Source organism: Phyllostomus discolor, chromosome 5 (assembly GCF_004126475.2).
Source record: "Phyllostomus discolor isolate MPI-MPIP mPhyDis1 chromosome 5, mPhyDis1.pri.v3, whole genome shotgun sequence".
Classification (NCBI taxonomy): domain Eukaryota; kingdom Metazoa; phylum Chordata; class Mammalia; order Chiroptera; family Phyllostomidae; genus Phyllostomus; species Phyllostomus discolor.
The window spans coordinates 35,956,972-35,982,965 of NC_040907.2; the positions used below are offsets into that span (position 1 = coordinate 35,956,972).

At 36.4% G+C, this 25,994-nt stretch overlaps 1 protein-coding gene and 2 pseudogenes across 1 annotated transcript in view; 2 read left to right on the forward strand and 1 right to left on the reverse strand.

The window, feature by feature from the left end:
- Positions 1–346: 346 nt before the first annotated feature.
- On the forward strand, positions 347–4,435 carry LOC114496936 (annotated as a pseudogene).
- A 3,445-nt stretch (positions 4,436–7,880) lies between these two features.
- LOC114497698 lies at positions 7,881–8,800 on the reverse strand (annotated as a pseudogene).
- Positions 8,801–15,223: 6,423 nt separating this feature from the next.
- Positions 15,224–25,994, forward strand: part of C5H1orf185 (chromosome 5 C1orf185 homolog) — a 32,583-nt gene continuing 21,812 nt past the window's right edge. Inside the window, 2 exon segments of the mRNA XM_036027487.1 lie at positions 15,224–15,236; positions 18,150–18,255. Coding sequence (XP_035883380.1) covers positions 15,224–15,236; positions 18,150–18,255 — 119 coding nt within the window.

Genomic DNA, 25,994 nt, shown 5'->3' on the forward strand with positions numbered 1-25,994 from the left:
TCTATGTTTTTCTCTCTCCCCCTTCCTCTCTCTCCCTAAAAGCAATGAAAAAAATATCCTCAGATGAAAATTAAGGAAAAAATTTTTAAGGTAGTTTAAATTATTTTAAAGGTTTTTCTTTCTAAATACTGTCATAAAAAATCAACCTTAAGAATAGAATTTTGTTGATAAAATGTTCAAGTGCAGCATATTGGCTGAATAAATGCCTCATTGAAACTGTGCTTTAATAAAACCGTATTTGGGTAACATACCAGTTACTTTTGCTGATTTGTGACAGCTCTAAATTCATAGAAAATAATTGTCTATGAGAGAACTATAGACCCTTTAGATAAGTATTACTGATGCCATGAATGAGGCCAGATGTAAATCAAAAGAGAGAAACCAGAGAGTTCTACAGTTTGTTAAACCCAGAGCTCCCTGCAGAGAAACAGCATGCCATGCAGGCCAACTCAGGTCAAGCACCAGGGTTGGTCAAGAGACAGAGGGAGAGAGGAGAACAATGGGCAAGTGCCTCTATTTTGCTTTTTGTGGGAAGGGACAGGATGGGGTAGAGTAAACAGGCTTAAGATTAGCCAGTTTGAATAATTTCAGCAGGCTTTGCAATGTAAAGACTGTTCTCGGCTCTCTGATACATAGCCCTGGGAGGTTAGGGTCAGCGTACAGTGGCCTGGAGTGTGAGAGCCCTTCAAGGGAGGTGGATGGGGGTATGGGCTTAATTGGCTACTCAAGAAAGGGAATGAACTGGCCTCCAGTCAGGGCCTCAAAACCAGGGTCAAGATAGCATTTATAAAAATTATATCACAACATTAAATATAAGGAAGCCTTTCACATATGTAGTTTCATGGATGGAATTATATAAAACGTATTTACCATATACAGACACACCTATAAGATTGCTTTACTTAAGGTGTGCTAATTATGCAATATTGATCCGATTCTCTAAGGTGGGATGTTTCAGATTGTTGTGGAACAGATTAGTCTGTTTTTCCCTTTCATTCTTTGGCCAATTTTTAAGAGATTAATTTATAGTCATATTTGACCATTTCAGATGTATTATGAGCTTAAATACCATAGCTGCTCTTTTCATTTCAGAGTTCCTTGTCAGAATTAGAAAGGAATGGTAGAAAAATGGTAGCAGTACTTAAACAGTTGTGAAAGTGGAGTTCAGTCAATTCAGTAAACAGTTTACCATGGAAACTTCAGGAAAGTAGAAAGTTACATTTTAGGTTACAATCAAAGCATCAATCTTAGACAAAGTGTTAATTTAGGGTAGAAGAGATTTACAAACTTAAAATTGCCAAGTAGCAGCCATTCAAGATATCCTAAAGTAGCATAAGGATGCCCTGGTGATTCTCTCCTAGGCTGGCTAAGCACTTACCTTATGCTTGAAGTTTTGTTCTCTGTGCCCAAACTGCAGTTATAATTGCTGCTCTGGTAGCAATTTAGTAACTCCACAATCCCCTTCTTGGTTCATAAGCATTATTTCCTCCTTCTTTATACTTACCTTTTGGCTATGAATCCATTAAGTTCTTACTTAAGTCCCACATCCTCTTCAGTTCTTTGGTATAATAAGCATTCTTGATATGACAGCCATCTGTAATTTATTGTCCTGACAGACACTCCCTATCTCTGAGAATGGAATCTCAGGGCTTTGGGGTTTCCAATTAATCCCATTGTCATGACTTTGTCTTTGTTCTCTTGAAACCCTTTCACTTATTACAGATGTCCTTCGGAAGCAGCAACATCTGTAACTAGAAGATAATAGATTTTAGGAATAACACTAATCTCCAGCTTTTTCTTATATGTTCTATTATATGTATCAATACCTATTTATGTGATTGAGTTCTAAAGGATCCTATAATAACTAAGGATTGTTTTTTTTTGATTTATGAATTATAGTATTTTATCAATTTTGTATCAGACATTAGAAACAAATAATTTGTGTCCCTTTGGATAAAAAATTATATTTAAATAACTCATTTTACCTATCCAGTTGGCTTTTTAATTTTCTGAATGGAAAATAAATTTTACATGGAGTAGAAGTCAAAATATACAAATGGATAGCCACAATTAAAGAATTTAAATTGCATGAGAAATTTCTATATTCCTCTTAAAATTCAAATTGAAGACTTTCCAGAACAATGTATTACCATTTATTAGGAGTAGTGTCAGTATTATTTGTACTGTTGTAATTGCATACCTCTCAGATGTTTGTTTAAATCTGATGATAAGTGCTAATATAATGCTTTGTGAAGTTGATAATTTAATGAAAATAATGAAGCACTACATATATTATTGCTGTGCTAAATGCTCTAAAATCTGCTTCTCAGAAACTATAAAAGCTTTTCTCAAAAGCTACTGAATAAATTAGTGCCCACCAGAGGATGCTGCAACTGCACAAAGAAAGCAAACGACGGTCTCACTGATGTCACCCCTGTCTGACTCAAGTCAGGGGAACTAATAACTTCAGTACTCATCCTAACAGGTGAGGGTGATGCACATGTACTTTTTGACCTATTTACCTTTGGGAGAAAAGGTCGCAGTGAAGAAAATCTAAGAAAATTCAGAGGAAACATAAGGTATAAAACTAGAAAACTACCTTAGTGAAAGTCACCAGACTGTTCTGTTGTTTGTATAATGAACTTAACTACATAATTGCCTATGTTATTATGATGTTTTACTAATATAATATTCAACATCATCCGCTTCTACATTCTTAAACAAGACTTCCTTAGCACTGTAAAAAAAAAAAAGGCCCTCAGTGATTGAATCACTGACAAATATAAGCAATATCCCTTTATTGACAGCTCATATTTTTTTATGGATGGTAGTATGACAAGACACATTATCTTGGGGTAACCTTTCCAACTTCCACCTGGTTTTTAGTGGTTTCCTCAAGACCTTTACCACTCTTATTTGGTATTGTGTTTATTATTTGATTATCTTATTCTTATTTGCTTATGTGTACCTTATTTACTTATATGTTTATTATTTTTCCCCATTAACTAAAATATGAGTCCTAGGACTCTCTTCTTCTTCTTCATCACAGTATCACTGGCTTCAGGACAGTGTCTGGCACATAGTAGGTGCTCAGTAAATAATTGTGGAATTAAGGAATCCCACTCCCATTGTGTAGGAGTTCCTCAAATGGCAGTATGAGCCACTCACAGTGAAATCCCCACTGTGTGTTATGCTACAAACAAAATTTAAGGGTAAATTCAAGAGACAAAAGAGTGGATAAGATATGGCCCTTTTCTTTCAAGAACTAACAAAGTTCCAGTGAATTTTTTAATTGTGTACCTTTCTTACTTTCAGAAAGAACTTAAAGTAGTTTTCAGTAAAAGTCACATAAATAGAACTGATAAAGATACAAAAGATAGAAACTAGAAGGAAAAATGGAAAAGCCATAAATTTGAAATTTGAGTTAACATAATTTCCATAATCAAGTATGAATTTTAGTTTGAATTTTGTAGTATTCAAGGCAAAGAAACACTGGGTCTCTAATACTTATTATCTGGCAAACATATTGTCTGTTGGTCTGAAAAGAATGTTTCTTGATATTGAATTCCAAAAGAAGTTTGCCACAGACTCCATATATAAGGGACACTTGGAAGACTATGATGGATAATATAGCTAATGTTTAGATGATTATTCTCTATGTAATTATTTCTTAATTATATTCTTGCTATGAAGACATAATATTAAGGTTGGGCCTGAGGGGCTTGGTGGCCCTGGGGTGGGCTATCCCAGGTACCTGGCTCATTCCAGTACCAGCCTTCAGGAAAGCGAGTGAATTCCTCAGTCTCCTAGCAACAAGGACAGGCTGTGGACTGAGAGAGCCACAGTGCAGGCCAAATCACTCAGGTGCTAGCCAGAACCCACGAGCTGGGCCCTGATGGAGCAGATAACCGGAGCTGGCAAGAATAAACCGGAAATGGTGGACGAGGCATTCTTTTTCTGCTTCTCCATAACGAGATGATGTCAGGTGTGTACAAGTCCACGGAGCAGATGAAAATGGAAAACGCAATTATTACTAAGCCAGAAATCATGGGGTTTCTAGTGAAACAGGATTGATAGAAAGGTTTACAAAAGATATCTCAAGGGTCAAAGATTAATTACATATCATGAAGTTCATTTGTAAAGTTTTCTGGACTACAGTATTCAAGAAACAAATTGACACTCTAAGAACAAAGCATCAGGACATCTATGTACTTCAGGACAACAAATTTTGTCCGCTTGCTCAAATGTCTACAGAAAAACAGTACTTAGAACATGCATCTAAGTATTTAACATTTACATGTGACTTAATCAGAGGTGGCTCATCAAAACTGGGAATAAAAAGTATTTTAACGGTTGAAGTGGCTTCAATCAATGCCTGCTTATGATGACACAGAAATTGAAGAACATACTGAAATGCAAGGCTTCAACAGTTTAAAGAGTTAAATTAGTTATGTATAAAGAATTTCAAGGACAGCAAACTCACAAATATTAACAACCACATCTAAAGCAAAACCAAAAGAAACTAAGTAAACAATTAGAACAGGAACAGAACCACAGAAATGGAGGGCACATGGAGGGTTAGCAGCAGGGGGCTGGGAGGAGGAGGGGGTGGGGAAAGGTATAGAGAATAAGTAGCATAGAATGTAGGTTGAAAATAGATAGGGGGAGGGCAAGGATAGTACGGGGAAATGTAGAAACTAAAGAACTCATAAGTATGACACATGGACATGAACTAAAGGGGGAAATGTGGGTGGGAGGGGGGTACAGGGTGGAGGGGAGAGAAGGGGGGAAATGGGACAACTGTAATAGCATAATCAATAAAATATATTAAAAAAAAGAATTTCAAGTAGCAATGATTTAATTACATTGTTGGACATTTGTGTTGATTAAAGCTATTTGCTAACTTGTATAATGAAAGATGTACTGTTAAGCAGAAGTAAGGTTATATTTTATCAATTTAACACAGACCAAGTTAAAGCAGATAAAGAGATACCATAATATAACCTCTACTGAAAGTATTCAGAATGAAAAAAAAAAATCCTGATTTCAAATAAATAAACACCTAGATGTAGAATCCTTATTTTAAACATTATTTGCTTAGAGTGCTATGTATTGAACCACAGTTGGAAAAGCAAAACTCAGGATTTGAGAAATTAGAATAAAGTATGCACGAGTCAGACTCATTTGTGTAAGAATGAACAAATTTTGTTTTTGTCTCATGAATTTGTTTTAGTTATTTGAAAAAACAAACAGCAAAAAAGACATGCTAGTAAAACATAACATTAAAGATATTTCTATAGGAACACTAATCTAATGTGACTTAGATACATTTTCTAATAGTGTCACTTATTGCAAGTAATATTTGATTATATATCCTTGCTATTTCAAGTTTCTATTTGTCTGCACTGACTCTGTGAAGAGCCAGACAGCAGTTAGTTTAAGCTAACTGTCTAGCTTTGGCTGGTGTGTCTCAGTGGATTGAATGCCAGCCTGCAAATCAAAGGGTTGAAGGTTTGATTCCCAGTCAGGGCACATGCCTGGGTTTTAGACCAATTCTCCAGTAGGGGATGCAAGAAAAGCAAACACACATTGATGTTTCTCTGCCTTTCTTTCTTCCTCTCTCTAAAAATAAGTAAATAATGTATTTTTTTAAAAAGATAACTCTCACAAGGATTCAAAGTCATTTAGTATTTATTGAAAGGAAAATATATTTTATATAATAGATGTACAAGTAATAAAGTATACTGTTTCGAAAATTAAGATTGACTTTTACTCTCACCAGATTAATAACATATTTGATAACTTTTCCCAGCTTTTTATATTTTTCATTCATTAGCTAATTTAATTTTTCCAAACCCCCCCTATGGTAGATATGGTGGGATTGCTAGATGATATGATAGTTCTAATTTTAATGTTCTGAGGAATTTGCATGCTGTTTTCTATGGCAGCTACACCATTTTTCATTTCCACCAACAGTATACAAGAGTTTCAGTTTCTCCACATTCTTGTCAAAACTTATTGTCTTGTTTTTAATGGCTACCCTAACAGGTGTGGGTTGATATCTTATTGTGGTTTTGATTTGCATTTCCCTAATAGTTAGTGATATAGGGATGTTGAACATCTATTTATACTTCTGCTGGCCATTTATATGTCTTCTTTGTAGAAATAAATAGTCAAGTCTTTAGCTCATTTGTAAATTGGGTTATTAGGGGATTTTTTGCTATTGAGTTAGGGTTTTATATTTTGGAAATTAACCCCTATTGTTTGCAAATACTTTTTCCATTATGTATGTTGTCTTTTTACTTGATTGTTTCCTTTTCTACACAGAAACTTTTTAGTTTGATATAGTCTCACTTATCTACTTTTGCTTTTGGTGTCACATTCATGAAGTTACTGCCAAGACTAATGTCATAAAACTTTTTTCGTGTTTTCTTCTGGGAGTTGTGCAGTTTCAGAAGACAATTGCTTTTTGTCTACTCAGCCTGTACCCTGCAATCTTCTTAAACTCATTTAATTGTTCTAATTTATTTAAAACTCCACAGGTTTTTCTACACAGATGATCATGTTCCTTGTCTGTCTTAGTCCACCTGAGCTGCTTTAATAAAATACACAAGCTGGGTGGCTTATAAACAACAGAAATTTATTTCTCTCCGTTGTGGTGGGTGGGAGTCTGAGATTAGGGTACATGCACGGTGAAGTTCTACGTCCGAAGAGATCCCTCTCCTTGCTTATTGCTGTGTCTTCACGTGGTGGGAGGGGCTAGTGAGCTCTGTGGGATCTTTTTCATAACAGCACTAATCCCATTCATGAGAGCTCCACTCTCATGACCTAAGTACCTCCAGAAGGCCTCACCTTCTAATTCTCATTGAAGACCACAATCACACTGGGCATTAGGATTTCAACATATAAATTGTGGGGAGAGGGTACAAAACTATCTAGACTATAACACTGAGAATATAAACATTTATTTCATCTTTTTTAATCAAGAGGCCTTTTATTTCTTTTTTCATGCCTGGTTGCACTGTCTAGAACCTTCAGTGAGTGCAATGTTGAATAGAAGTTGTGAAAGTGAACACCCCTGAGTTGCTCCTGATTTTAGAAAGAAAACATTCAGTCTTTAACCATGACATCTGATTTTTTGTAAATGGCTTTTATCAGATGGAGTTCCCTTCTATCCTAGTTTGCTGAGTTGTTTTTTTATAAATCAGGAATAGATGTTGAACCTTATCAAATTTTTCATAGATCCATATTGATCATGTATATTTTCTTTCTGAACTTGTTAATATGATGTATGTCTTTGATTGGTTTTAAAATGCTAAACCAACCCCATATTCTTGTGATAAACCTCACTTGGACATGATGTATTATCCTTTTAATATAATGTTGTGTTCATTTGCTAAAATGTTTAGAATTTTTACATCTATGATCATTTTGCATCTATGTTATGCATTATGAACACAGATGAAGTTTGCTTATATGTACGATTTAAAATCTCCTCTCTTTCTCTCTCTAGCTCTTGCTCTCACTCTTGTTCTTACCTAGTTTTGGTATCAAGGTAATGCTAGCCTCGTAAAATGAACTAAAGTGTTCTCTTGTATTTAAATTTTTGGAAGTATTTGTGCGGAATTAATAATGTTTTAATATTAATTCTTATTTAATACTAATCCTTAAATCTTTGTAGACTTTAACCAGTGAAGCCACATGGATATGGAGTTTTCTTTCTAGGAAGAATTTTAACTACAATTGCAATTTCTATAATTGATATGTGTCTATTTGTGCTATCTATTTCTTGAATAAGCTTTAGAAATTTAGGTCTTTTGAGGAACTTTTCCATTTCATGTAAGTTGTCAAATTTATTAACACAAAATTGTTCATAATATTGCTTACTGTTCTTTTACAATCTGTAGTAATGTCACCTCTCTAATTTCTGATGTTGGTAATTTGTGCCCTCTTTTCTTTTTGAAGGAGAATTTCTATTACTGTTATGGACAGAAAACTCAACGGTATACACTTAGCCCAGGTTAGTGGTCAGTTCTTTGGCCTTTGCTTTTTCCAGCTTAGCAATGCGAGCCACCAGCTTTGGACCCGGGACATTATCTACCCAGTGTCAGCAGATCTCTTTCTATCTGTCAGTGTAATTCACCCAAATAGCTTCCACCAGCTTAGCTAGAGCTTCTTTGTCTTCTGAGTTAACCCGTGTGAATGTAATGATGGTGTTGACCTTCCTGTGTACCAGGGTCTGATCTTCCCCTTAGTAATACAATAGGGAGTCCCTACCTTACAGCATAGGGCAGGCAGGAAGAGAAGCAGCTTGATGGGATCCACATCATGTGCAATCACTACCAGCTACAACTTCCTGTTCTCCAAGATTGTGGCAGTGTTAACCTCTACAAGAAGGACAGGTGGCCTCTTAGTAGAGACATCCCCTTTGCCAGCAGCTTTTTTCTCAGCCCAAGCGAACAATCTCTGCTATTTCTCTTGCTTTGTCTCCAGTCTGTGCTTGTGGGCAAGGTTAGGTAGTTGAGTAGCTGTTTGGCACACTAAATGCCTAAGTGAACTGGTTAATTGCAGGAGGCACTTTCAGACTCTTACAGAGGACATTCCTTTGCCTCTGCAGCTGAATGTAGTGGGGCCATTTGACAAAGCAGGTGAGGTCCCCTTTGGGCTGGATGTTTGGTCCAATGCCAAAATTTAGGGGCCTTTTCTCAAACAAGGAATTTACCATCTTCTTGGCCTCCTGCTTCATGACATCAGGGGCCAGTGCCACTTTCTTCCCTTTAGCCTTCTTTCCTTTTGGCATCTTGGGCAGCAGAAGAAGAGACCCTTTTTTCTTTCTATTGATGAGTCTAGCTAGAAGGCTGTCAATTTTATAGATCTCAAAGAACCAGCTTTTGGTTTTATTAATTTTCTCTATCATTTTTCTGTTTTCTATTTCACTTTAGTTTTTTTCCTTCTGTTTATTTTGGGCTTAATTTGCTCTACTTATTCTAGTTTTTAAGACTGTTCACACATTTTCTTCTAATATTGCAGTTTTTTGATATAGATATTTTCCTGAGTACTGCTTTAGTGGCATCCCACAAATTCTGATGTGTTGTGTTTTCATTTTATTTGGGTAGAGTGTCAGTTAGATTCATGATGACACATGGCTTACAAAGTTTCCCAGGGATCATCTCCATCTCAGTTAAACCTAAAGAAAAAAGAACATGGAGATAAGTGCTTGGGGGCTTTTTATGACATCACTTCTACTCAAATTCCATTGGTTAGAATTCAGTCACATGGCTTCACCTAATGGTATGGGAAGCTGGGATATGTAGTCTAGCTTTTTGCCTGGGAAGAAGAGGAAAATGTGTTTGGACAAACAGCCATCGAGCTCTTTTTATTTTCTGGAAGACCTTGTATAAGATAAGAAATACTTGAATCATGGGTATACAGTAGAAATTGTAAAGTTATTGGGGCCTGCTTTTTCCTTTGGGGGAAATTTTGTAACTGCTGATTCAATATAATGGATACATGTTCATTTAGGTTTTCTAGTACTTCTTGAGTCACTTTTTGTAAGTCATTTTTTAGGTATATATAATTTATTATAAGTTTTAAAACAGCATAAATTTATTGAAAGTATTTTCTTAATCTCTGCTATAACTCCGTTTGTCCTTCATTTTTAATATTGTTTATGTATGCCTTTTTAATTTGGTTAATCTTAGTAGAAGTCTATCATCTTATTATTCTTTACCAAAAATCTTAATTTGCATTTCATTAATTTCTGTTATTTCCTTCCTCTACATTATTTGGGCTTATTTTGACAGTCCTTTTCAACTTGTAATTTGAATGCCAAGCTCATTATTTTTCAGATTTCCTTTCTAATATATGCATTTAGTGCCATATATTTCCCTCGAATTTGGCTCCAGGTTTGTTGCTGCAGATATTTATAGAAAATGCTTTCATTTTTGGTTCTACGTATCTCCATTGATTTCTTCTTTAATGCATGAGTTATTTACAATGTGATTTTAAATTTCCACAAATATGGCAGCTTTAGGGTATGTATTAGGTTATAAATTCCAAAATTTATTGTACAGTTTTCTGAGAATGTGATATGTGTGACAATAATTATGTAAAGCTTGTTTAGTCCTCCTTTATAGCCTGATATATGCATGGTAAGTTTGAGACATCTTACCATTTATTTTGTTATTAATTCCTTGCAACGTTATCTTAATTATTCTTTATTCTAATTCTGTGTGATAGATAGTATGACTCTCATTTTTCAAATAGAACATTAAAATCCAGTCAATGTAATAATAAACTTTCCAAGTTTTCAAATCTAGTTAGTCTGATATCCATCAGAAGCAGACACCAACTAAAACCATCAGTGTGGCCAACTTTGTATACTGGTTGCATATGAGCCCTACTTATATTTCATCATCATTTTGAAACCTCTGGGCAAGGATTCATTCTTATTTAAATGGATTTTTATCCCTTGCTTGGTGCCTTAAACAGCATTTCACACATATTTGGTGTTCAATAGATGTTGGTTGAAATGGAGTAAACTTGAGCCTGAAATCTGGAAAAACCCTAAAAATTTATAATAAATGGGTAATTTGTGAATACTCAAAAAATAAAATAGGACTTGCATTCTGGTATAATTGCAAAAAATAATCAGAAAATACTTCTGGTTTGTGTGTGTGTGTGTGTGTGTGTGTGTGTCCATACATCCTTTAACATACCTAACTAGATATAGATAAGGGATATTTCTTTATTTATACCTAGATATACATATATATGTTCAAGGATATATGGGCAGAGGAAGAGAGACTTACAAAGGCAATAAAGGTATAGACAGAGAAAAGGGAAGAAAACAAAGTGAATTTAGGTTACTAATACCAAGACAAGAGAGAGAATAGTCAATAGTGATGTTTTTATTTTGTGTTAATGAAGTTATTTCATGACCTTTGAAATAGAAGCTGTGAAGAAGTAAAAATGTTCATTTTAAGAGTTTTGGCTGCAAATGGTAAGAAAAGGATCAGTTGTAACTGGAAAGTGCTGTGGGTAAAAGAGAGGTGTTTTTTTTTTTTATTTTTTGGTTGGTTGGTTGGTTGGTTGGTTCATTTGTTTGTTAAGATGGAAGAGTTATGACCTGGTTTAAGACAGCCTCTTTACCTATGTCTTACTCATTCCATAAGATTCAGCTCAGCTATTATCTTAAGGAAACCATTCCTGCATTTGGTCAAATTGCTTCTGTTGTCTTAGCATTGTCAACAGGCCATCATAGAATATTTTAATGAATATATCAGTTTAAATATCTTGTCCTCTCCAGACTGTAAACATTATGATCAAGTGCTTCTTATCTTTGAATCACCAATTCTTGGCACTAACTAATCTATGGGGCCATTTTGTTTTAACTTTCTCCTATCCTTTTACAAATCTTTCTGTGTCTGTATTTTGTTATTTTTTCTCTTACAACAACTGTAATACTTTTTAATATCAATTATTCTTTTTCACATAACTAAGCAACATACTTGTATTACTCACTTTAAAAACATTTTATTATTTATTTTTTAGAGAGGGGAAGGGAGGGAGAAAGAGAGGGTAAGAAGCATCAGCGTGTGGTTGCCTCTTGAACACTCCCTACTGGGGACCTGGCCTGCAACCAAGGCATGTGCCCTCACTGTAATCGAACCAGCAACCTTTTGATTTTCAGGCTGGCGCTCAATCCACTGAGCCACACCAGCCAGGGCTCATTTTTGTAATACAAACATCTAGCCAGTGCCTACCATTCATTCATTGACCATTAAATTATTTTTTGAGTAACCAGTCATTCTGAGACTTACCACAGTGAAAAAAAAAGACTTATTTTCTTATGAAAGAAGAGACAATAGACAATAAACCAATACATATAAAAGATTATTTATTATAGTAATTAATAAAAACAAAGAAACATGGTGGTATGATAGAATGACTGTTGAGAGTCCTTACTTTAGACAGGATACTTAAGGGTAGAATCAAGAAAGTAAAAATACTACTTTTGTATATTAGGAATTACATATGAATCTTCAAAAAACTTTTGGTGAGTTTTCCAATATACATGGTAGAAAATTTGAATATACAGAAAAGTCTGGAATGGAACATTGTTACTATAAGCCCTTATTCCAAGAATAACTAATGTTAATTATTTTCCTTATACAAATATTTCTCACTTTTTCCCTTTGAATAAATTGAGACCATATAGTTTTCATATTTTTTAATTATTTGAGAAAATAAGAAAAGTGAAAATAAAAAAAGACAAAAAAATCTATGTGTCTCCTACTAAATAAATATTTTTGGTCATATAAACTTCAAATTTTTAACTTTTTAAAGATATAATATATTGTAATGATAAGTTTATGTTTTGTGTATAATCTCATTCCCCTCATTTTCTCTCCAGACACAACTAATATAAATTTGGTTTATTTTCATACTTTTGCTAGATTAACATTTTAAAAATACTATTATTTTATGTTTTCTTTTAATGTGCATAAATGACATTAGTACATAACTGGAATAATGGAACATAAATTTATAGAAATTTCTTTTTTCACTGATCATTAATTCTAGTTTTTAGTTTTATTCATTCTGGCACAAATAGATCTAGTTTATTTTATTTATAAGTCATTAATGTTAAGCTTGATGAATTTTCACTGAATACATCTATGTAACCAGTACCTAGTATAAGAAACAGAACATTAACAGCCTCCCTGAACTCTTCCTGATGTCTGTATTTGAACTTTATGTCTATCTTCTTTTGCTCAGCATTGTTTATGAAATTAATTCATGTCATTGTGCATATAGTTATTCTCTCTTATTGTTATATAGTATTTTGTTTTCTTAAATCAACTCAACTTTGTAGTTTTCTTTTGTTTTTAAGATTTTATTTATTTATTTTTAGAGAGGTGAAGGGAGGGAGAAAGAGAGAGAGAGAAACATCAATGTGTGGTTGCCTCTCATGTGGCCCCCACTGAGGACTTGGCCCGCAACCCAGGCATATGCCCTGACTGGGAATCGAAGCTGCAATGCTTTGATTCGCAGCCCAAGCTCAATCCACTGAGCTACGCCATCCAGGGCAACTTTGTATTTTTCTTAAGATTTTTTATTTATTTATTTTTAGAGGGAGGGGAAGGGAAGGAGAAAGAGAGGGAGAGAGACACCAATGTGTGATTGCCTCTCACGCGCCCCCCCGCCCAGTAGGGACCTGGCCCTCAACTCAAGCATGTGCCCTGATGGAATCAAACTGGAGACCCTTTGGTTCATAAGCTAGAGCTTGACCCACTGAGCCACACCAGCCAGGGCCAATTCAACTTTTTAAATTTATTAATTCAACTATTAATGGGTATTTGAGCAGTTTCCAAATTGTGGCTCTAAAATAGTGATACTATAAACATTCCAGGACATTTTTTTGTTAACATATGTACATACTTCAGTTTGGTACATAGGTAAGAGTCACTGGCCCTGGGCTACACATATGTTCAGCTTTACTGATAGTGCCAAACAGTCTTCCAAGGTATTACACAAAATTACATTCCTATCGGCACTGTTTGAGAGTTCAGGTTTCTCTGCCTCCCTGGCAACACTTGATATTTTCTGTCCTTTTCATTTTTAGGCTTCATACAGAGTTGTCATATTATCTCATTGTAGTTTAATTTACACTTCCTTGGTTATTAATGAAGTTTTCATGTGTTTATTGGCCATTTATATATTCTCTTTTATGATACCTTTATATATTTAGCATTCATACCTTTTTTCTAAAAAAAAATCTGAAGATATTCTGTGTCTATTCTTCACTCAATCTACATAAGGGAGGACCTTAGCAATTTTTAAATTACTATTGTTCTGGCACCAGTTGTATGCCTTTGAGTAAGTTACTTAACCTAATTTTGCTTGTTTCCTCATCTGTAAAGTGGGAAATAATAGTATTTAACTCATAGAGTTGTGAGAATTATATAAAACACTTTGAACAGTGCCTGTCATAGTATTTGCTCTATAAATATTAGATATTATTATTGTTTTTGGTGAAAGGATATACAATATATGTCAAGGGGACAGAATAGAGAGAGTACAGAAATTGACACAAATATAGCTAATTGATTTTTGACAAGGATGCAAAGGCAACTCAATGAAGAAAGGTTAGTCTTTTCAACAAATAGTGTTACCAGTGGATATACATATGAAAAAATAAGAACTTGGTTCATACCTTTCACCTTATGCAAAAATTAATATAAAATGAATAAGTTAAATGTAAACATAAAAATATAAATATTTTATAAGAAAACATTGGAAAAAATCTTCATGACCCGGGTTAGGCAAAAAATTCTCAGATAAGACTCAGAAAAACCCACAGAAAAAAAGTTGATAAATTGGACATCAATAAAATAAAAAAGTTTTTCTCTGCGAAAGACACTTAGGAGAACTGGAAAGACAGTCACATATTGGGAAAAAATATTTCCAAATCATATATCTAATCAAGGACTTGTATCCAGAATGTATGAAGAATTCTGAAAAGTTAGCAAAGATTTAAACACATACTTCACTGAAGAAGATATATGGATGGCAAATAAGCACATGGCAAGATGCTCAACATCATTATTCACTAAGAAAATGAAAATAAAACCACAGTGAAAAGCCACTATACAGGTATTAGAATGGCTGAAATAAAACTGGCAGTATGAAGTGGTAGCAATGATACAGAGCAAGTGGAACTATTGTATATTGCTGGTGGGAAAGCAAGACAGTACAGTCACTCTGGCAAGCAGTTTGGCAGTTTCTCATAAATTTAAATATATACTTCCTACCTGACACTCCTGAAATAAGAACTTATATTTAAACAAATATCTGTATGCAAGTGTATAGTAGCTTTTCCCCTAACAAACCCAAGCTGGAAACAACCAAATGTCTCTCAGCTGGGGAATAAACAAACTGTGGTACATCTATAAAGTGGAATGTTACTCAAGAATAAAAAGATATGAACTATTGATACATGCAATAACATGGATGAATCTTAATTGCATTATGCAAAGTAGAAAAAAGCTAGACTCAAAAAGCCATATGTTGGATAATACCATATATAAGAAATCTGGAAACGCAAAAGTATAAGGTTGAAGAATGTGAATGGAAAATAATTAGTGGTTACCAGCAGTTAGTGCTTGACTGCTTACAGGCAGTGTGTGGAAATTTAGGGCAGTGTTGGGGTGGCGGGGTGATGGAAGTGTTCTGTAAGTTGATTGTGGTAATGATTAAACACCCTTTGTATTTGCCTAAACTTATAAAACTACAAACACATGCACAAAAGTGAATTTTACTATGCATAAATTTAAATATTTTTAAAGTAAAAATCTTAGGTTGTATCTCTTTCAACATTGCTTCTCAGCTGCTTCTCTATTCTCTCTTTTGGAACCCTTATTTGCTTCATGTTACATATTCAATATTTTCTAAATATTATAATTTATTTATCATATTTTTATTTCTTTATGTAACTGGGAACATTTCTCAGTATTATCATTTATTTCATTAATTATGTTCAAGGAAGAGTTTACTCCATTTTAACATTTTTGAAATTTTTATTTCCAAGATTCTTTCTTAGTTCATTTTTGGTTTTTATAGGTGCCTCAGGACTCCCTTCTCTAAGAGACTTTGGTAATACTATCATTCACTGTGCCAGAGAGTGGTTTCATCTAGGTCTTATCTCAATGATTTTCTTTGCTTCTTCTAGCTAATTCCTGCTTCCAGATCTAGTATGCCTGTGGTTTTAGTCCCTACTTATTTCTCTGCTGTTTTTCTTCTTTTGTCCACAGAGATCTTTATCTTATATCCAAGTACAACTATGTCTTTAAAATTTTTAATTCTTAAAAAAGATTTTATTTCTTTATTTTTAGACAGAAGGGAAGGGAGGGAGAAAGAAGAGAGAAACATCAGTTTGTGGTTGCCTGTCATGTACCCCCCACTAGGGACCTGGCTTGCAACCCAGGCATGTGCCCTGACTGGGAATCAAACCAGCAACCCTTTGGTTAGCACGCTGGTGCTCAATCCACTCAGCCACATCAACCAGGGGCTGTCTTTAAAATTTTTTAAATGTGGGTTTAACTATCTTGGTGTTATCACTTAATACTATCTGACATCTTATACCACTACATCAGTGATTCTCAACTAGGGCAATTTTGCCCACCTCCCAGAATACATGTTAATACCTGGAGACACTTCTTGTACAATGCACAGGACAGTCCCTGCAACAAATTATCTGGTTCAAAACTAAAAATGGAACTGCCTTTTGGACAGCAATTCCATTGCTGGAATTATACCCCAAGAACTCTGAATCACCAATCCAAAAGAACCTATGCACCCCGATGTTCATAGCAGCACAATGTACAATAGCCAAGTGCTGAAAGCAACCTAAGTGCCCATCAGTAAATGAGTGGATCAAAAAACTGTGGTACATTTACACAATGGAATACTATGCAACAGAGAGAAAGGAGTTCCTACCCTTTGTGACAGCATGGATGGAACTGGAGAAAAGTATCCTAAGTGAAATAAGCCAGGTGATGAAAGACAAATACTATATGATCTCACCTATAAGTGGAACCTAATCAACAAAACAAACAAGCAAGCAAAGTAAAACCAGAGACATTGAAATAAAGAACAAACTAACAGTGACCAGAGAGGAGGATGGAGGGGGATAATAGGGGAAAGAAGGGGAAGGGTTATCAAGGAACCTGTGTAAAGGACCCCTTGGATAAAGCCAAAGGGGGTAGGATTGAAGGTGTGGGTGGATGGGACAAGGAAGAGTGGTAGGGAGAAAATGGAGATGACTGTACTTGAACAACAATAAAAAAAAGATCGATAGTGTTGAGGTTAAGAAACCCTGAACTAAATTAAAGAATACTATAAATTTCTCTTATAATATCATCCTAACTGATTTAATTGACTTCATAATGTGAGGCATTGAGAGTTTTTTTTGTATTATAAATATCACTTTGATTATCAGTCTTATATAACCTTCTTAATACAATTAATTCCCAAATGTAGACATTTCTGAACCAAAAGAAAACTAAGATTTAAGAAGCTGGAAATTAAGGGAAAAAACTAAGGTTTTTGGAAGCTGGAAATTACTTAGGAAACAAAGTATGAGAACAGTCTTTATCATGTCATATGCCTAACAGAACTTACTATGTGTTTATACATAAAGATCTTCTGTTAGTTTTACACTTTTAAACCCCTTTCTTCCCCCAAATAATATACTCTTAGGTTGTTTTAAGGCCCTTCAAGCTCTACATAGCCTTCTGTGAAAGCTTTCTACAGCTTGCTTTCTGCTTAAGGAGCATATTTCGGAATCTTAAAGAATCCTTGACCACTCTGACTTCAATTGCCTTTTTTATTCCTTTTTCCTTTCATAGATACCAGTATTAAGGCTATTGGTGTTAAGATAATAGAATAAACAGAGAGCTGGCTTTAATTTGCTACCTAACCTTAGTTTAGTTACTTCTCTTACCTGAGCCTCAATTTTAACACCTGTAAAAAGGAGTTATACCTATAATTCCTATGGGTTTTTTCAGTTATAGACCTGTGATATGCTACTATTTTATATTGTTTTTATTTAGGTTTGGCTATGATCTTTTACTGTTCTTGAGAGAAAGCATAGGTAAAACACTTTAAAATTCCTAAGATCTTTAAAAATCCCTTATACTTGTTCTTCATTTCCCTCATCTAACTTTTTGTAGTGATTGATAATCAAAATCTTAAAATGAAGTGTCTTATTTGGAGGGCTGCAAAATGTGATACTAGAAAAATAAATTCACAGTGAGACAGGGAAGGGAGAAAACTAGGTAAGAAAAAAAGGAGGTGACAGCTGTACAAAAAGAAACAAAACCTCAGTCTCAAATCCTGGCAGGGTGACAGAAATGCACCCTGGGCCCTAATCAGCATGAGGCCCTGTATAATTCTCAAACTCAGGGTCTTGAAATTTATTAGAATTGTACAGCAGCAGAATTCAGGTCTCCTGACTTCCTAGTTAATATTGTAACATGCTACGTTTAACACACTATGTGGCATCATTTAAAATATTATATCACTTAATTTTACCTAGAGATTGAGGATACATGCATGAAATATTCTTTTATAATTTATTTGTATAGGTTCTTTTTATCACTTAACCTATTTTCTGGCTGCTGGGGCTGTTACTTTCGGAATTGGTTTCTTTGCTTTGGCATCAGCTTTATGGTTCCTGATTTGCAAACGAAGGTAAGGTTTATCAGAATATTTTACTTTTTCTCTTTTCAAAATCCAATGAAAGACTTTTTCAAATGGTATTAAATTTAAATAATTAAAATAGTGTTGAATCTGTAATTTGAAGTTTGGTTATAGACCCTTTGATTGGGAGGGAAAGTTTTCGTGTTTAAAGTAGCCTGAAAAGTGAAGTCCTAGTAGTATAATTGTCCAGATGGTATAATAACAATCTTCATGCATTAAAATTTTAAAAAATGATGACATCTATTGTATTCTCTAGGAGACATATTTCAAATTATAATATAAAGCTAGAATTTTTTAAAATTTTCACTTCTAATAGAGGTTATAAACATAACTGACAGGAAGGCTCCCATTCTTGAAAAGATACTTAAGAGCTATAGTCTTTGGCCAGACAGAAAAAGAAAAAGATACTTGACACCTCACTTCTTATCAACCTTAAAGTTTGGTGTTTTTTAATTGAATTTATTGGGATGACACTGGTTAATAAAATTATGCATGTTTCAGGTGTACAGTTGTATAATACATTATCTGTATATTGTATTGTGTGCTCACCATTCCTAGACAAGCCCCCTTCCATCACCATTTGTCTGCAATTTACACTATTCCACCTTCCCACACTTCCCTTTCCTTCTGGTAATCATGAGAGAGAAATTGTTGTGTGGGTCTGTATGTTGCTTTTTTAGTGGGGCTTCATCCCTTCAACTTTTTCACTCAGCCCCGCTACTTCCATCCCCTTTCACATCTGTCAGTCTGTTCTGTGTCTAGGAGACTGTTTCTATTATATGTTAGGTTGCCTCTCATATGCTCCCTATTGGGAATCTGGCCTACAACCCAGGCATGTGTCCTGTTTGGGATTTGAACTAGCGACCCTTTGGTTTGCAGGCTGGTGCTCAATCCATTGAGCCACACCAGCCAGGGCCTTGTTGAGGATTTTAGTAACTATGTTCATCAGATATATTGGCCTATGGTTTTCTTTCTTTGTGGTATCTTTATCTGGCTTTGGAATCAGATTAATGCTGTCCTAGTAAAATGAGCTTGGGAGTCTTCCCTCCTCTTAAATTTTTTGAAAGAGTTTGAGAAGGACAGGTGTAAGTTCTTTTTTGAATGTTTGGTAAAATTCACATCTGAAGACTTCCAGTCCCAAATTTGTGTTTGCTGGGAATTTTATGATACTGGTTCAGTTCTATTTGTGTAATCAGTCTACTTAGGTTGACTGATTCTTCCTTATGCAGTTTTGTAAGATTGTATGTCCAGGAATTTATCCATTTTGTCCAGATTGTCCAATTTGTTGGCATATTTGTTTGGAATATTTCCTTAAAATCTTTTGTATTTCTTGGGTGTCAGTTTTTATTTCTCTTTCATTTCTGATATTCTTTACTTGGGTCTTCTTTTTTCTAGATGAGTTTGGTTAAAGGTTTGTCGATCTTGATTATCTTTTCAAAGAACCAGCTCTTGGTTTTATAGATCTTTTGTATTGTTTTGTTAGGTTCTATTTCATTTATTTCTGCTCTGATCTTTATCATTACCTTTCTTCTGCTCATTTTGGGCTTTATTATTTTTTTCCTCCCAAGTTTCTTTTCAGTGTAAAGTTAGATTGTTTATTTGAGCTTTTTCTTATTTCTTGAGATCGGTCAGTAATGCTATAAATTTCCCTCTTATGACTTCTTTGGCCGTGTCTCATAAATTTGGGGTTGTTGTTTTCTCATTTTATTTATCCCATGGTATCTTTTTATTTCTTCCTTGATCTCATTGTTAACCAATGCATTGTTTAGTGACATGTTATTTAGCCTCTATGTTTTGTGTGTTTTTCAGTTTTTAACTTATGATTGATTTCTAGTGTTATAACATTTTGGTTAGAAGACATGCTTGCCTGATATGATTTAAGTCTTCTTCTGTTTATTGATATTTGTTTTGTACCCTAACATGTGGTCTCTCCTAGAAAATGTTTCATGTTCACTTGAAAAGAATGTACATTCTACTGCTCTGGGGTGAAATGCTCAGAAGGTATCAATGAAATCTATCTGATCTAGTGTGTCATTTAAGGCCACCGTTTCCTTGTTGATTTATTTTTATCTGAAAGCTTTATCCACTGATGTCAAAGGGGTGTTAAAATCCCATACTATGCCCTAGCTGCTGTGTGGCTCAGTGGACTGAATACCAGCCTCTGAAAAATTTGCCAGTTCGATGCCCATTCAGGGCACATGCCTGGATTGCAGGCCAGGTCCCCAATATGGGGCGCTTGATAAACCACACATTTATGTTTCTCTTCCTCTCTTTCTCCCTCCCCTCCCCTCTCTCTAAAAATAAATAAATAAAATCTTCTAAAAAGAAAAAGAAACATACTATGATTGTATTGCTGTCAATCTCCCTTTATGTCCATTTGCCTTACTTATTTTGGTGCTCCTATGTTAGGTGCATATATGTGTACAGGGGTTATATCTTCTTGTTGGACTGCTCCCTTTATCATTATGTATTGTCCTTCTTTGTCTTTATTATAGCCTTTATTTTAAAGTTCTTTTGTCAGATATAAGTATTGCTACCTCAGCTTTTTTTCTTTGTATTTGCATAAAACATCTTTTTCCATCCCTTTATTTTTGGTCTGTGTGTATCTTTAATTTTGTGGTGGGTTTCTTGTAGACAGCATATACATGGCCTTGTTTTCTTATCCATTCAGCTACCCTGTCTTTTGATTGGAGCATTTAAGCCATTTACATTTAAAGTGATTATTGATAGGTACTTATTTATTGTCATTTTATACTTTTAACTATGTTTCTCTGTGGTTGTCTTCTTCTCTTTCAGTCCTCTACCTCTTTTTTCTTTCCTTCCTCCTCCTCATCCCCTTTTTCAAGGCTAATTAACATTTCTTGTAATACTGGTTTGGTGGTAACAAACTCTTTTAGCTTTTCTTGTCTGGGAAACTCTTTATTTCTCCCTTCAATTTAAATGATACCCTTGCTTAGTAAATTAGTCTTGTTTGTACATTCTTGCTTTTCATCATTTTGAATATTTCATGCCAAACCCTCTGGCCTGAAATGTCTCTGCTGAGAAATCAGCTGTTAGTGTTATGGTAGCTCCCTTGTAGGTAACTGTGTTTCTTTTGCTGTTTTAAAGAATCTCTCTTTGTCTTTAACCTTTGCCGTTTTAATTGTGATGTGTCTTATGTGGGCCTCCGTAGGCTCATTTTATGTGAGACTCTCTGTGGTTCCTTGACTTGTGTGTCTTTTTCCTTCACCAGGTTAAGCAAGTGTTTGGTCATTAGTTCTTCAGATAAGCTCTTGATCCCTTGCTCTCCCTCTTCTTCTGGTACCCCTGTAATGAAGATGTTGTTATACTTCATGTTGTCTACAAAAGTTATTTAAACTATCTTCATTTTTTAAATTCTACTTTTTTTTTTTTGCTGCTCTGATTGGGTGTTTCCTACTACTTTGCCTTCTAAATCACTGATTTGAATCTCTGCTTCATTCAACCTACTGCTTATTTCTTCTGGTGTATTCTTTATTTCAGATAATGTATTCTTCACTTATGACTGTTTTTTATGGTTTCTATGTCTTTTTTCATGCTTTTGAAGTTCTCACTAAGTTGCTTATAGTTATCACTATGTTCCTTGAGCATCCTTATAATCATTTTTTCCAACTGTATATCTGATAAATTGCTTGCCTCCATTTCATTTAGCTCTTTTTCTGGAGAGTTTTCCTTTCATTTGGGGCATATATCTCTTTTTTTAACGGTATTTTATTGATTATGCTATTACTGTTGTCCTAATTTTTCCCCCTTTGTTCACCTCCACACAGTACCCCCCACTCCCTCAGGCAATCCACACACCATTGTTCATGTTCATGGGTCATGCATATAAGTTCTTTTGTCTATTCTATTATTTATATTATACTTTACATCCCCATAGCTATTCTGTAGCTACCTATTTATACTTCTTAATCCCCTCAACTCTTCACCCATTCTCCCTCTCCCCACTTCCATCTGGCAACCTTCCGGTAACTAACTTCTTTTCTTTTGCTTTTAAAAGTCTCTCTTTATCTTTAAACTTTGGCCTTTTAATTATGATGTGTGTTGGAGTGGGTCTCTTTGTGTCCATCATAATTTGGACTCTGCGCTTTCTGGACTTCCTTGTCTATTTCCTTCACCAAATTAAGGAAGTTTTCTTTCACAATTTTTTCAGATAGATTTTCAATTTCTTGCTCTTTCTCTTCTTCTTCTGACAGCCCTAGGAGGTGAATGTTGGACCTCTTAAAGTTGTCCCAGAGGCTATTTATACTATCCTCATTTTTTTTTGGATTATCTTTTTCTTATTGTTGATCTGATTGGTTGTGTTTTTCTTCCTTATGTTCCAAATCATTGATTTGATTCTCACCTTCATCCATTCTACTGTTGTTTCCCTGTAAATTGTTCTTTATTTCAATTAGTGTATCCTTTCTTTCAGACTGGGTCTTTTTTATGCTGCTGAGGTCCTATTAAGTTCCTTGAGCACCCTTATAAACAGTGTTTTGAACTCTGCATCTGATAAATTGCTTATCTCGATTTCATTTAGTTCTTTTTCTGGAGTTTTGATCTGTTCTTTCATATGGTCCATGTTTCTTTGTCTCTTTGTTTAGGCAGTCTCCCTGTGTTTGTTTCCATGTATTACATAGAGCTGCTTTGACTCCATTTCTTTGTAGTGTGACCTAATGTAGTAGGTGTCCTTTAGGGTCCAGTGGCACAGCTTCCCCTATCACCCAAATTGGGTACTCAAGGTGTGCCCTTTGTGTGGGCTGAGTATACACTCTCATAGTTGAGCCTTGATTGTTGTTGGCAGATCAATGGGAGGGATTTACACCGGCCAGTCATCTACAAGGACTGGCTGTGACCACTGACCACCAACCTCCACCTTCTGTGGAGGGTCAGCTGTGCAGGCACAGGGTGGAGGTGCTCCAACATGTTCTGTAGCTGTCCACTGGGTGTGTTGGTCCTGGGGTTTCCTGGGTGGTACAGGCCATGGTCAGCTCCTACCTGTGTTTTGGCCGGGTTCTCCCTGTCTGAGCTGTAGAGCCATGTAGACGGCTGCTATTTGTGCTGGGCTTGGAGATTCCCAGGTGAAGCCAAGCTGTGCCTTTAATCTGGCTGCCATTAGGGCTTACTACAGCCAGCTATTGCTTGTTTGATAGGATTTAGGAGGTAAGACCAGCTGTTCTTATGGAAAAACAGCTTGGGTAGGCTTATAAATTGGGAGGGGTGGAGCCTCTGTGGATCTCCAAGGTGGGTCACACAATGCTAGCCAGGTTGATGGAGGCTCAGTATGGCACCAGCCTACTGGGGGAGGGCTCAGCAAAGGGATAATGGCCTCTGTTCTCCCCGATGCCATATACTTCAGTCTCTCCCTGTATACCATTGTAGGGCACATATCTTGTCTCCCCAAATGGTGCCTTTTATGTCTGTTTTCATGTATTAGGTAAATCTACTATGACTTCCGGTCTTGGTAGGGTGGCCTTACATAATAGATGTCCTGTGGGACCCAGTAGCTCAGTCTCCTTGATCACCTGAGCTGGGGGCTCTAAGAATGTCCCTTGTGTGGGTTATTGGACCATCCTATTGTAATTGATTCTTAATTGCTATTGGCCCATTCGTACATGGGGTCGACCGTCAGGCTTGCTTTCTGTGAGAATCAGCCACAACCACAATGTAGGATATGCTGTGCAGGTGCTGACCATACAAAGTGAAATTAATCTCAGCAGAGTCTGATACCTTCTGAGATCTCCCTTTGCATATGCCACCTAAGAAGCTAATTGAAGCATGCTCTAATATTGTCTGAAGCTGGACTTTTTGTGTGTTGGTTCTGTGGTCTCTTGGGAAAGACTCTAATGCAGACCAATGTCAGACACTACCAGTGACTGGCCCTGGGAAACCTGTTTGGAACTACAAAGTGATTCACAGCTTGTGGCTGCCTATGCTGGGCCTGGGTGTGCATGGGAAGGACCAGCTATGCTCCAAGGTTGGTTTTTACCAGCATTGGGCCTAGGAGCAGGTGTGCAAAATTCCCAAGGCACCTTAAGATCTGCCTCCACCTGCCTTTGACTGTGTCTACCTGCCAGCTGCCTATTAGGCTTAGTCACTGAAAGAGCCTTTGGTAGTACTTATATTGCATGATGTAAGTTCTCAGTGAGCCACCAGATTGGGGCACATGGTGTTTACCAGACCAATACAGGTTTAAACTTGGTGTCAGTGCAATGTCTGAGGCCATTTAGCAAATATCCCAGGGTATATCAAGTCTGGCTGCTATGGGCCTACGGCTTGCATACCATTGTGGCAGGGCGAGGTCTCAGGGGGTTGTCAGTGTGAGGTCAGCAGAATTTATCAGGCCTAAACAGACTATGATTTGGCCTTGTACAGAGAGGGCTCTACACCAGTCAGGAATGTGAGGGGAAAATGTCCCCCGTCCTAGAGCCACACTACTCAGTTTGTCTCAGATTCTGCCCAGAGTCTGATCCCATTAGGGTGGAGCTGTCAGGATTCAGGAGGATGGGGCCATGAGGGGGAGGTGCCAGTCAGGCTTGCGGGAAGGGGGAGTGGTCCCCAGCCCATAACCACATAACTCAGTCTGCCCTGATTCTGACCAGACCTTGTTGGGGTGGAACCACCAGGAATTGGGAGGGTGGGGCCATCTGGGGCCCAGAGAGTGGGGCTAGCAGGTCTCCCATGAGGGGCAGGCACCAGTGTTCATGGGATAGTGGGGATAATGGCCTCTGCCCCAAATCTACACAACTCAGTCACTAATACCCTCTGAGTCTGTCCAGACCTCTACATCCCAGCCCAGGCAGCTGACTCCTCAGCAGGACTCTATAGGGTGGGTCAACAGGCAGTCTATAGGATGGGGCTATTGCATTCCCCCAGGCTGATGTCATATGGAGTGGGGGTGCTCCACTCAAGCATGATGTCGTCTGCAGTGTGGGAGAAGGACTCAGCTCAGTGAGCCTGGAAGCTGTCCCCTCAGCTCTCTCTTCAGAGCCACAAACCCCAGTCTCTCTTCACACGATTCCAGTCTGCTCCACCCTCCTTTTGCCAGAGCCAAGGTGAGTGGCTGTGAATGAGATTTTGCGCATTAGCCCTTTAAGGGGTCACCTGTGTCTCTAGCAGAACTGTCTCTCCCTGGAGGGGTAGAATCCTCAATGATTTTTACAGCCAAATGTTAAGTGGGTGTCTCTTCCTGGCTCTGGTGCTCTGCACTGGGGAGTCCAGCTTGGAGTTGAAACTCCACACTTCTCAAGGGGAACCTTTGCAGCTGAGGTATCTCTCTGCCCATGGACATGAATTCAGCCCTTTTCATGTCTCCCCTCACCTTCCTACCAGTCTCAGTGTGACTTCCTCTGTAAATCCTTGCTTATAAGACTTTTCTTCAACAAGTCATCACTTGGATATTCAAATTGAATGTTCTATTTTGTAATTGTAATTCCAGTTTGGTACTGGGAGAAGATAAGTATAACATCCACCTACTCCACAGCCATCTTGGATCCTCTGTAAAATTTGGATTTTTAATATTTAATCAGTTTAGTATTTTCTTTGATGTTTAAAAAATATAAAGTGTAACATGATCTTCCCACACTTTCCAGTGTTTCCTATCTCAGCAAATGAATATCTACTATCTATTTGTATGAATTAGAGACTAGAAATTATTAATTCATTCAGTCTTTCAACAAATATTTACTGGGTGCCTGCCTTTGTTCTGTGAACAAGTCGGACAAATTTTC